The 13291-nt window shown below is 42.9% G+C and overlaps 1 protein-coding gene and 1 long non-coding RNA gene across 7 annotated transcripts; both read right to left on the bottom strand.

Annotated features, from left to right (window-relative positions):
* On the bottom strand, positions 1–1537 carry LOC134217466 (uncharacterized). The gene is made up of 3 exons (XR_009981050.1): positions 961–1537; positions 321–659; positions 1–168 (listed from the first exon to the last, which is right to left on the bottom strand). It is a non-coding gene; the product is annotated as an uncharacterized LOC134217466 (long non-coding RNA).
* Positions 1538–1590: 53 nt separating this feature from the next.
* Positions 1591–6277, bottom strand: LOC134217465 (uncharacterized). 6 transcript variants are annotated; one of them, XM_062696238.1, is made up of 4 exons: positions 5991–6277; positions 2422–2512; positions 2231–2361; positions 1591–2161 (listed from the first exon to the last, which is right to left on the bottom strand). In XM_062696238.1, exons 1-4 carry the CDS (start codon positions 5991–5993, stop codon positions 1607–1609), a joined length of 780 nt encoding a protein of 259 aa, XP_062552222.1. In that variant the 5' UTR covers positions 5994–6277; the 3' UTR covers positions 1591–1606. The 6 variants fall into 6 exon arrangements, with proteins under 6 accessions (XP_062552222.1, XP_062552219.1, XP_062552221.1 ...); XM_062696235.1 differs by having other exon boundaries at positions 1591–2361; positions 2422–2586; positions 5848–6277; XM_062696237.1 differs by having other exon boundaries at positions 1591–2361; positions 5848–6277.
* Between the last annotated feature and the right edge of the window lie 7014 nt (positions 6278–13291).

Here is a 13291-nt window from a genome sequence, read left to right as displayed (position 1 = left end):
TATCTTACCAATACTTGCGTTATCAGTAGTCAGTCCCTCAAGCAACGATACCGCAGATGGGTCGACAGCTTTCTTTGAAATGTATTCCGTGATCAGTGGCACCAAAAATTGCAGTTTCTTTAATCCGTTTTCAGCTTTAGGAAAACATTTTTGGAAATCAATGTCGATCTAGAATTTAATTAGAAAATAAAATATTAGTTACGTACTATAATTAAACTATACTGATACTTCGCCTCAGATATTTTGAACTAAATTCGAATATATTTTAATACCATTCAGTTCAGTTACATATGCAGAATGACTAGAGATAATAAACTTACCAGTTGGAAACCATGTGGGCATCTGTATTGCGGATATGTCGTAAGAATTCTGGTGATACGCTTTTGGGATAATAAATCATCCTTTCGTGCTTCGTAGCTGATTTTCCATCTTTCTAGAACAACAGACCATGGATCAGTGTTCAACAGCAACCATTCAGCTGCTTCCTCTGCTTCTGCGTTCCGAGGTGGCTGGCAATCGTTAGCAGACTGTTTTGTTGCTTGGTATTCGTTTTCTTTAGTTTCTCGCTTCCTTTTTCTCTGCTTTAAATTGCCAATCTTGTTGGCTATTTTTCCGCCATGGTTCTTTCTATCACCGCTTCTTGAGATGAAGTAGTTTTCCTAAAATGATAAACATACATTGAATGTTAAGAAAATTATTTTGAGCTTTTTAGTGGAATGTCTCCACTTGTCATAAGACGAGTTTGTACAGTCCCATTTAATTCCACCACTTAATTGTATCGACTTAAGTCAAGTCAAGTACGAGACACTGAAGACGACCTTACTGTTGAGGTCGAAATACGTATCTGTCAAGGTACAATTAAGTGGTGGAATTAAATGGAACTGTACACACTCGTCTTAAGACAAGTGATACATTGAATATAAAATGTTAATATATGTTCATGATGTTTGGCGATAATACTAGAGAGTTCTAACTGCTTCGCTTCCGAAAGCTCAGATTTGATTCCGTACTGCAAAATTTCCTTTCCTTCTTCGGAGCGTTTCAGCAACTGTTCCAAGGTTTTCGTTGAAAACACATTGCACTCGTGTGGTAGATTATCATTATTGTTAGAAATCGTCTTTGAAGAACCAATGGCATTAGATAGTACAATTGATTGAAGAGGACTTTTTGTTGACATTGCTCTGCTTCATTCAAGCTTTTCCCATCTTCTGTCGGCTGGCAAATGCCAAGGCTAGATTCATTGGGCACATTAGACTCATTTCCAGAAATGGATGTAATACTATCGTTTGTATCACAAGTACCATCTGTTACATTCGCACTATCAGGAGAATTTACGACATAGACCGGTGCTGTGCATTCGGAGCTACCGCTCGCTGAAATGGATACCGCCGTATAATCGCTTCCGTTTCTAGCTGATGTGGATGCCGCTGTATAGTCCGGGTCGGATTCGTCTCTTGCTTCAACTTTATATATCTGCTCACCGACAAAGTAGTATTGACTTGTAGTGTTGATAGGCGCAAACAACGGCGGAGCAGTATTCAACTCAACCGCAGGCGGATCATCCGGCTTCGTGTAAGTTATTTCAACGATTCTGGTAAACCAATGACTATCGATTCCTGCAAGATGTAAGCAAAACATTGATTGTTTGATTCCCGTACCTACTAATTAAGAATACACTTACGAGTTCAGTTAGCTTTCGGAGCTCATTTTCTTCGGATGCTGCAGCTTTCTTAACATCATAGTGGTTGCTTGTCTGGAGCGGTAAAGTTGTTTTGATCAGGGAGTATGCGTCCGTAGTTTTGACAGCCTTGGAATCAGCAGCTGCTGCAGCTTTTACATGAACAGTGGATGGCGTTAGTACATACTCTGGTGGCATGGAAGTTGAACTTCCGGTGACTGAAGTAGTAGCAAAATTATCGTCCGTATTGTTTACATTTTGCGTTGGAATAAATGCTGGTGTCCCGACAAATGAATTTGAGGAAATTGGAACGTCTGAATCGAATTCACATGCCGGTCCGTTCGTAGCAAACTGATGGGTTGTGATGGTCGTGGTGTCTGATGATACAGCAGTAGACGTAAACGGAATGATGCTCACCTCACCGGTAAGCCGAAGGCGGTATGGTTGCTCCAAGGATTTCAGAAAATCAGCAATTTGAGATTCCTGTGAAAAGTTGAAATACCTTAGTAAACAACCTACATGGCATACACAGAGAAGTGCACATGTACTTACGTTTCGCGTTCTCCAGGAAGACACCAACTGTTGCAGTACCGGATATTTCCAATTTATTTTTGTTGGTTCCAACGATGCACGGAATTTATCGGCCGTAATACTCAGCAAATCGTGAAAATCGATTCCACACTCTAAATAAATAAAAACAAACTATATTATACTAAAATAGCAATTACCAAAAAGTTGTCTACCATCGAATATCTGCAATAAATGTTGTGTGATTTCCAAATCCGCCAGCAATACTCGTAGTTTGTTTTCAACAGACGCCATTTTGTCGAATAACTTGGGGAATGAACGCGAGATGAAGCTGTCAAAATGAATCACACAGCGAGTACGGGTTTTTCACGTAAGAGTCACTAAGTAGTCACAGTGAACAATACAGGAACAACATATAATGATTAATTGCATATTATTCGGCAACTCGGCCGTACGAAAACCATTTTTTTGTTAAATATCTTAGCTGTGCATATGCACAGCATATGTTTCGAAATGGACAAATTGATATGAAATTTGCGAAAAAGAATCCACGTGTCTTGGAGGGACTCGAACCCTCAACCTCCTACTCTCTAGATAGGCGTGATAACCCCTACACAACAAGACCACTTAAAGGTCACGTTTGCGGAAAAGCCATCAGAATCCGAGTACCAACCTCCACCGCGGTTAGCTCTCTTTTTGCAAATTGAATATCTTTCGGATGCTTGATTTGCCCAATCTCCACATTTGCTTTACTGTTGTATATCCACAGCCAAGCGAGTGCACATTGTTTATTAAACGAGAGGATCGCACTCTATGCCCCCCAGCAACGGACTGGGCGGGACGGTATAGAATGCGAATTCAATCGCACTCTGCTGTGCCAAAGGTTTGCTTGGCTAAAGCGTTTGATGAGTTTGATTGCCTTCACGTAAACGGTCGCGTGTACTCAGACGACTAATGACGGTGAAAGACCGACACTTGATTACAATTAATTGCATATTATTCGGCAACTCGGCCGTACGAAAACCATTTTTTTGTTAAATATCTTAGCTGTGCATATGCACAGCATATGTTTCGAAATGGACAAATTGATATGAAATTTGCGAAAAAGAATCCACGTGTCTTGGAGGGACTCGAACCCTCAACCTCCTACTCTCTAGATAGGCGTGATAACCCCTACACAACAAGACCACTTAAAGGTCACGTTTGCGGAAAAGCCATCAGAATCCGAGTACCAACCTCCACCGCAAACCTTTGGCACAGCAGAGTGCGATTGAATTCGCATTCTATACCGTCCCGCCCAGTCCGTTGCTGGGGGGCATAGAGTGCGATCCTCTCGTTTAATAAACAATGTGCACTCGCTTGGCTGTGGATATACAACAGTAAAGCAAATGTGGAGATTGGGCAAATCAAGCATCCGAAAGATATTCAATTTGCAAAAAAGAGAGCTAACCGCGGTGGAGGTTGGTACTCGGATTCTGATGGCTTTTCCGCAAACGTGACCTTTAAGTGGTCTTGTTGTGTAGGGGTTATCACGCCTATCTAGAGAGTAGGAGGTTGAGGGTTCGAGTCCCTCCAAGACACGTGGATTCTTTTTCGCTAATTTCATATCAATTTGTCCATTTCGAAACATATGCTGTGCATATGCACAGCTAAGATATTTAACAACATATAATGTTTACCAAAGGTGCAATAATTGTTACCTTTGACAGATAAATTCAATATTGAGTTCATTTTCTTTCATCTACGTGATTTTTCAGGTAGCATTAACGTGTGGATTATTTTGAGTGCAGTAATGCTGTGTTGTAATTTATCCGTAATGAATCTAACATAGATGATAATATTCTTGTATTTGGCAACTGAAATTTGAACTTGTTAGTTGTTAGCAAATTAAAGCCTAATATCTTGCTTTGTGTAGGTATGGCCATATTGCCCCATGGAGAGTGGTTTTTTGAAAAAAACAAGTTTTATGATAAATTCAGTTTTGTATCAGTACAAACATGTGTGCACCATATTCAATTATAATAAATCTTTTTATTTTTTTATTTTCATTGTCCTTACCGACTTTTGAGTCGAGTCAATCAAGAGACACTGAAGACGACCTTACTGATGAGGTCGAAATACGTATCTGTCGAGGTCGAAATACGTATCTGCCAAGCTACAATCAAGTGATGGAATTAAATGGGATGGTACAAACTCGTCTTATGACAAGCAAACTATTATGTTGTTTCGCCTTCTTTACATAGTCGCATTTGCAAATATGTTTTGCTTTAAAATATTTATTTTTTGTTTGGATTTGAATTTATACAAGTCTGGTGTAAACTCAATGATTATTCGCTTTATACTAAGGACAGATCTGTGGTACTTGTACCATGGCACAAGAGGACAAAACAATTATTCCAAGACTATCTTTGATAAGGACAATAATTTGTATGGTACTCATTTTAAGATTCTTGTACCATGGTACTTGTACCACCAGTGTGTCATTAGTATTACATAACAATTAAATGAATTTTGAGGCTTTACAAAGCTAAAAAACACATTATTGAACTACTTGTAACATTAGTAAAATTAAACCTGCGAATTGATATTGGCCGCGAAAAAGTTCATCGCGAAATAGTACTAACCGCAGAATGGTATACCGCTAAATAATATAAACCGCGATATGATACTGAACGCGAAGCGGTAGACCGCAAACTAACACACCGCGAAATGGTTAATTGCGGAATGTTTTACCGCGAAATGTTGTACAATCGAAGATAGTTAATTTTATAAAAATAATTCTCGGGTACTTATTCAAAAGGACGTATGTGATTTTGTAAACAAAGATTGAAACGTCGATTTATCCGATCTAATGGCACTCCCACGCAAACCAACACCACCAACAGGTAGCTGAAGGCTTCCCCTACCTGTATGTGGTGATGGTTTGCGTGGGAGGGCTATCAGATCGGATAAATCGACGTTTCGATCTTTGTTTACAAAATCACATACGTCCTTTTGAATAAGTACCCGAGAATTGCGTTTTCGCAACTAGTATTCCATTACTAGGGAATCTACTTAAGATCAAGTGTGAGGTAATCCGGCAGGTGGCGGCATCATTACGAAAAGCACGGCGATGGCAAAACCGTTGGCGATATGGTGACGAGCCTAGGGACACGTAGGACATACGTTTTCCGGATCTCCAGGAGATTATCCTGATGATAAACAACAAATCCCCTGAGGTTCCCGACTACCAGGAATGCTATTAAAACAGGTGAGCCACTGGGTATTTACCAAGGTTTGGGAGGATGAGGTACTACAAGGTACTCTCCCAATGTATTGCAGAAATGCCGCGAAAACAACGTGCCCACACTTCATATATTCCTCGAAATTAAAAAAAAAACTTCAAAGCCGCATATGATACAAATCGATCGAAACCGGCTATGGCAGTGTAAGGAAATCCAGTAGATTGGACGGCTGAAAAACAAAAACACTTCGATGTATCGGGTGATGTGCGTAGTTCGAGTTTCAGGAATATTCTCGAGTCCCTTTGAATTGCACAGAGGGTTACGACAAGATGGCAGCAGCTTAGCAGCGTGTTTCGGTAACCTGAAGCCCGGGCTGGAGCACTCTTGTAGATTCTGGATTTGTAAATAAGCGAATACCGTACGACGTGAAGGCCTACGCAAACATGCCTGGTAGTATCGGCAGAAGCGGAGGTAGTGTTTCTTGGCGCGCAGTGCAGCCGTAATGTAGATCTTGATTGTGTCCTTTTAAGTTATCGTTTGACTTCCGGTTGTTCCAATACCATATAAATCTGATGCAGGCTTTGGAAGACAAGTGCCAGTTCGTTAGCAAAGCGCCAATGCAATTTCTTAGGGACGACTCGTCTCGTCAGCCGATGTACATTCGATGGGAAAACGCAGCGATGGAAGTCCAGATCTGACTGTTTTTCTTGTTTCCTATATCCAGTGGAAGCTTTCTCCTCGGCTTTCCCACGTGATGGGAGAATCAGTTCTCCGACAAGTAACCGAATTTATTCATTTTTGGTTCAAAATTGCACTATGAAATCACAACTGGATAAGAAGGGTTTTCTCTCGGCTTTCCTGGCAGGTGACTGGTGAAGTGCAAAAAAAAACAAAAACACAAAGCTGCACGGAGAAAAAAACATGGAGAAATACGTCGAAACTGACAACTGGCTTAGTGTCTTTTCAAGTGTATACCTAGAACTCTACACACCGATGGAGACTTCAAGCGCAACACCGAAAAATTCCGAGTGTCATATCCCGGTTATTAGTTCCTGTTTATACTACCTATACCTACGCTCACTACAAAATTCATCTTTCAAATTCTTAGTCCACGATCATTTGCTCCGTAAATTCAACTAAAGATGGAGTCACCGGATCATCCAAAACTGATAACCCACCCGATTTGAAGAGTTTCATCTGCTTCGTCTTGCTCCGAGACAAACGGTCCTGGGCTTCGCTCACCAGAGTACCGTCCGAGGTGACTACTGTACACCCAATATTTTTTTTACACGGTTGGTATTCTTTAATTTCCCGGTTAACCTGATTTCTCGCAGCTTTTTAAATACCACCTAAAATTTCTTTGTTTTTCTTAAATTATATAACTCATAGCTTCATTAACGCTGAAGGTCTTAATCGACTAAAACCCACCCGTGTAAAAAAAAAGAACTGGGTGTAGTCTGATGATATATATCTGTATTAGAATTCTCCGAGTCAGAACACTCGTTGTTCTGTCTCATGTTCCGCGATTTGTGACCTCTCTTCGACGAGTTTTTACTATAGATAGTGGAATATAGATATAGATTCTACTATCTATAGTTTTTACCATTCACTCACAGACAAACAGACATAACACTCGTCAAATTTCCATCGTCCACTGATTTACTGGTCAATTTAAATAATCATTGGTTGGCCAATCGGTCACTAGTGGCGCGCCCAGCGGATTTGCTCGAGTTTGACATTTGCTCACTACCGCCATCTGGTTCGTGATTTGCCCAACGAACTGAAATAAACAGATGTCGTTAGTGATTCAATGACAATGAATTTGATGAATGAATGTTCAATGTGTTATGTCTGTTTGTCTGTGATTCACTTTTATTGGCTCTTTCACCACCGACCATGCGTCTCCATCTCCCTCGACGATATTTGATTTCGCTCCGTCGCATCTCTGCACTACTTTTTGACCTTGAGTGTGCTTGAGAATAATTTCACTTGTGCTATCAAATAACGTCTGTTCAGTACCGAGTCTAACGACAAACTGGACAACTTATTTTGTGAGGGAAAAGGATGATTTGAGAGCTAGTTTCATTTGAGAGCTATATACAAAAGCCAATCGCATGAAGTATAGAAAATTTTATAGCGTCGGTAGACCGTTATCGATTCGTGAAATTTTCTCGCAATATCCAGACTGGAAAATGTTTGATTTGACCATTGCTCGGGATCTTCCGATACTACCGGAATACTACTGAATAATCCGGGGTCAATGAGTAGTCCTTACAATGCAATGCTCTCACATTGACACAAAAATGATGAATTTAAAGAATTGACCCCTAAATTATCAAACTTCTTATTACTTATAAATTTGTATAACAAACGTTTAATGAAAAATGCAGCTTTCTAGGAAGAATTTGAAAAATACGCCACTTCTCTTTAAGTTCCTGATTTTCCGAGGGACCACTTGCCGACCACTCGTGGATAATCAAAATAATACTTTGCTACAAAAAATGCATGAGAAAAAGTCGCAGCACTCTATGACCAAATTCAAGAACAGACCACTTCACCGGATGTTCTGGAGCACCACTTGATGGCCAGATGGGGTTAATGAGTTGTCCTTGCAAAAACTTCGCTGTTATGCTAGCTTCAAAAAAAGCTTTGAAAAAGTCGCAGCTGCCTGGAACAAATTTTAAGAATTGGCCGTTTCCTCGTATGCTCCGGAACTCTCGAAGAATCACTTGATAGCAATCTAGGGCAAATGAGTGGACTTTGTATTGAGTTGGATCTAGGGGTTCCATTTTTCACGAGAATCAACTTCCCGGGAAACGGGAAATAAAATGTTAACTTCCCGGAATTTCCTGGGATCCCGGGAAATAAAACAATTATGCAAAACTCAAAATCGTGACGTGAAACAATAACTTAGGATAAAAATATACTTTCGACCTCAAGGGATTGATACTTGCTACATTGTGCGAAAATGATTAAAGACTTCAATCGTCTAAGAAGAGTTAAGTAACTCCATTTAATTCCACCAATTATATAATTGGTGGAATTAAATAGAGTTACTTAACTCGTCTTAGACGGTTGAAAACATTCCACTAAAAAGAGCTTAAAATATTTTTTCTGATTAAAGACTTGTTGAAAAGTCTGAATTTTTTTTTCTGTTTAGTTCGTTAAGCGTTATTTACCTTTTTCTGAGCGGTTCCATATCATTTCAGCAACGAGTAATTTTCAATTTTTTTTATTTGAATGAAACCTTGCATACAAGTCTTTGGGGGAGTTTTGCATACTTGGTTCGCCATTTTGAATCTAGCGTTACTTATGAGAAGGGCCTATGAAGGGCACATGATATCTTCAAAAAATTGTATCTCGAAAACGATTTGTCCGATCGGTTTGGTGTCTTCGGCGAAGTTTTAGACAATTGTTGGTGCTATATGGAGAAAATATGCATGGTAAAAAAAGTTTGGTTTTTGTGTTTTGAACTAAAATAAAGATTTTGCCTTTAAAGTTACATAGCTTAGCATAGCATAGCATAGCATATTGTAGATCCAGTTGCAAACCGAACTGAGCTCTCGCGACAATCGCATTTTCTCCCATTTCCGAATGTCGCAACTACATCGCGAGTGGTGCGCAGGATGGCGCACGGCTGTGGCATAGATGCGCACTACTCGCGATGCAGTTGCGACATCTGGAAATGGAAAAAAATGCGACTGTCACAAGAGCTCAGTTCGGTTTTCAACTGGGTCTACAATATGTGATTGTACAAATCGTGGGTGTCTATACAATGCTCAATTGAGCAATCTACTGTATATTGTCGCAAATTGGTACTTGGGATTAGTACCTTTTCCTATACAGTAGCAGTTGTATACCTGGCCACGTCCTTACAATCACGGAAGGAAGGGAAGGAATGTTAGTTCAACATCTACTAGTGAAGATGCAGGGAACCCATACTACCTTCATAGATGTCTCGGGAAGGAAAATTTGTGTTAGTCGGTGTAGTATTCAGAGTAAGCGGCTAATGATTTTAGTTTGTATAAGTGATTCTAGACTATGAATTGATTCTGCTATTGCGGATAGTACATTAAACATAAGCAATCAAATATACCAATCGTGAAATCACATATTTCGCGTGCCCCAATTTACCGTACAATGTGGCAAGTTTTACATTAGACTTGATTCGAACTCTCAATTTTGCATATGCACTAATATTGACTTCTATCGTGAAAGAATCTGTGCATGATTGAGTATTTGAGAGTATGGAGAGCAACATATTGAATTTTCTGACGAACTTTGCTTCATTTAAGCGTGTGCCAAGGAATCGGTAGCTTGTGAAGGGCTGAGAGAGGTTGCGCGGCGGGGTATGGCAATGCTAGCGCATTGCAGCCACCGCAGTGTGAGATGGTGTTGGTAGCGCCATCGGGTTGAGTAGCAACGACGAAGATTGCACCGTCAGTTTGTTGTCGAATTTTAAAACGAACAGTCGCACCGCTCTTCAACGGCGGATTCCATTCAGCCGTTTTCGGATGGAATACGACAGTCGGTAAGGTGAATAATAAGGAGCTCTATTCGACAATATAGAGCGTTTGTCAATAACAGTATATGCTGAAAAAATAATAAAATATATTCATCAATTTACTTACGAACCGTCCAAAGGAGGACAAAGTAACCTGGATTTTACAAATGTTTCGCTGGATTTTACAAAATTTCGGCAAATCGCGCGATAGTTCTGCCGTCCGAAATAAGAGCCAACTCGCACTGAACTAATTAACTTTATTACCGGCCGCGCAATGCAAAACACAAAATTTCGGCAAATCGCGCGATCGTTCTGCCGTCCGAAATAAGAGCCAACTCGCACTGAACTTAGATTTTGCCTTTAAAGTTACATGTCAATAATTTTTTAATTATCCTTATGTTATTCATTTCATTTATTTAGTTAACATCTAAACAGATAACACTGAATCAACAATTTGACGCCACAATGCACGGTTCGAGGCCGCATCTCTCCATCCTCGGATACGCCCCACGCTCGCCAAGTCGTTCTGCACCTGGTCTGCCCATCTCGCTCGCTGCGCTCCACGCCGTCTCGTACCTGCCGGATCGGAAGCGAACACCATCTTTGCAGGGTTGCTGTCCGGCATTCTTGCAACATGTCCTGCCCATCGTACCCTTCCGGCTTTAGCTACCTTCTGGATACTGGGTTCGCCGTAGAGTTGGGCGAGCTCATGGTTCATTCTTCGCCGCCACACACCGTCTTCTTGCACACCGCCAAAGATGGTCCTAAGCACCCGTCTCTCGAATACTCCGAGTGCTTGCAAGTCCTCCTCGCGCATTGTCCATGTTTCATGTCCGTAGAGGACTACCGGTCTTATTAACGTCTTGTACATGACACATTTGGTGCGGTGGCGAATCTTTTTCGACCGCAGTTTCTTCTGGAGCCCGTAGTAGGCCCGACTTCCACAGATGATGCGCCTTCGTATTTCACGACTAACGTTGTTGTCAGCCGTTGGCAAGGATCCGAGGTAGACGAATTCCTCGACCACCTCGAAGGTATCCCCGTCTATCGTAACACTGCTTCCCAGGCGGGCCCTGTCGCGCTCGGTTCCGCCCACAAGCATGTACTTTAACTTTGACGCATTCACCACCAGTCCAACTTTTGTTGCTTCACGTTTCAGGCGGGTGTACAGTTCTGCCACCTTTGCAAATGTTCGGCCGACAATGTCCATGTCATCCGCGAAGCAAATAAATTGACTGGATCTGTTGAAAATCGTACCCCGGCTGTTACACCCGGCTCTCCGCATGACACCTTCTAGCGCAATGTTGAACAACAGGCACGAAAGTCCATCACCTTGTCTTAGTCCCCGGCGCGATTCGAACGAACTGGAGTGTTCGCCCGAAATCTTCACACAGTTTTGTACACCATCCACCGTTGCTTTGATCAGTCTGGTAAGCTTCCCAGGAAGCTGTTCTCGTCCATAATTTTCCATAGCTCTACGCGGTCTATACTGTCGTATGCCGCCTTGAAATCAACGAACAGATGGTGCGTTGGGACCTGGTATTCACGGCATTTTTGAAGGATTTGCCGTACAGTAAAGATCTGGTCCGTTGTCGAGCGGCCGTCAACGAAGCCGGCTTGATAACTTCCCACGAACTCGTTCACTAATGGTGACAGACGACGGAAGATGATCTGGGATATCACTTTGTAGGCGGCATTAAGGATGGTGATCGCTCGAAAGTTCTCACACTCCAGTTTGTCGCCTTTCTTGTAGATGGGGCATATAACCTTCCTTCCACTCCTCCGGTAGCTGTTCGGTTTCCCAGATTCTGACTATCAGTTTGTGCAGGCAAGTGGCCAGCTTTTCCGGGCCCATCTTGATGAGCTCAGCTCCGATACCATCCTTACCAGCTGCTTTATTCGTCTTTAGTTGTTGAATGGCATCCTTAACTTCCCTCAAGGTGGGGGCTGGTTGGCTTCCATTGTCCGCTGAACTGACGTAGTCATCTCCTCCGCTGCCTTGACTTCCACTGCCTGTACTCTCAGCGCCATTCAGATGTTCCTCGTAGTGCTGCTTCCACCTTTCGATCACCACACGTTCGTCCGTCAAGATGCTCCCATCCTTATCCCGGCACATTTCGGCTCGAGGCACGAAGCCTTTGCGGGATGCGTTGAGCTTCTGATAGAACTTGCGTGTATCTTGAGAACGGCACAGCTGTTCCATCTCCTCGCACTCCGCTTCTTCCAGGCGGCGTTTCTTCTCCTGAAAAAGGCGGGTCTGCTGTCTCCGCTTCCGTCTATAACGTTCCACGTTCTGCCGGGTACCTTGCTGCAGCGCGACCGCCCGCGCTGCGTCCTTCTCCTCCAGAATCTGTCTGCACTCTTCGTCGAACCAATCGTTCCGTCGACTTCGACCCATATACCCGACGTTGTTCTCCGCTGCGTCGTTAATGGCTGCTTTAACTGTACTCCAGCAGTCCTCAAGAGGGGCCCCATCGAGCTCACCCTCTTCCGGCAACGCTGCCTCGAGATGCTGCGCGTATGCAGTGGCGACATCAGGTTGCTTCAGTCGCTCTAGGTCGTACCGCGGCGGTCGTCGGTACCGAACATTGTTGATGACGGATAGTTTTGGGCGCAGTTTAACCATCACCAGATAGTGGTCCGAGTCGATGTTAGCGCCACGATATGTCCTGACGTCGATGATGTCGGAGAAGTGCCGTCCATCAATCAGAACGTGGTCGATTTGTGATTCTGTCTGCAGTGGTGATCTCCAGGTGTACCGATACGGGAGGCTGTGTTGGAAGTAGGTGCTGCGAATGGCCATATTCTTGGAGGCGGCGAAATCAATTAGTCGTAGGCCGTTTTCGTTCGTCAGCCGGTGAGCGCTGAACTTTCCAATAGTCGGTCTAAACTCCTCCTCTTGGCCAACCTGAGCGTTCAAATCTCCTATGATGATTTTGACGTCGTGGCTTGGGCAGCTGTCGTACTCACGTTCCAGCTGCGCGTAGAATGCGTCCTTATCATCATCAGTGCTTCCGGAGTGTGGGCTATGGACGTTGATTATGCTGAAGTTGAAGAACCGGCCTTTGATCCTCAACCTGCACATTCTTTCATTGATCGGCCACCACCCGATCACGCGCCTTTGCATATCGCCCATCACTATGAAAGCTGTTCCCAGCTCGTGTGTGTTGCCGCAGCTCTGGTAGATGGTATGATTACCTCTAAACGTTCGCACCATTGATCCCTTCCAACAAACCTCCTGCAGCGCTACGATGCCGAATCCACGGTCCTTGAGCACATCGGCGAGTATGCGTGTGCTCCCGATGAAGTTGAGAGATTTGCAGTTCCACGAACCGAGTTTCCAATCGCTAGTCCCTT

This window comes from Armigeres subalbatus, chromosome 2, assembly GCF_024139115.2.
Source record: "Armigeres subalbatus isolate Guangzhou_Male chromosome 2, GZ_Asu_2, whole genome shotgun sequence".
Taxonomy (NCBI): domain Eukaryota; kingdom Metazoa; phylum Arthropoda; class Insecta; order Diptera; family Culicidae; genus Armigeres; species Armigeres subalbatus.
The sequence above is the reverse complement of the archived record's forward strand: the minus strand, read 5'-3'. Positions and strand labels throughout refer to the sequence as shown.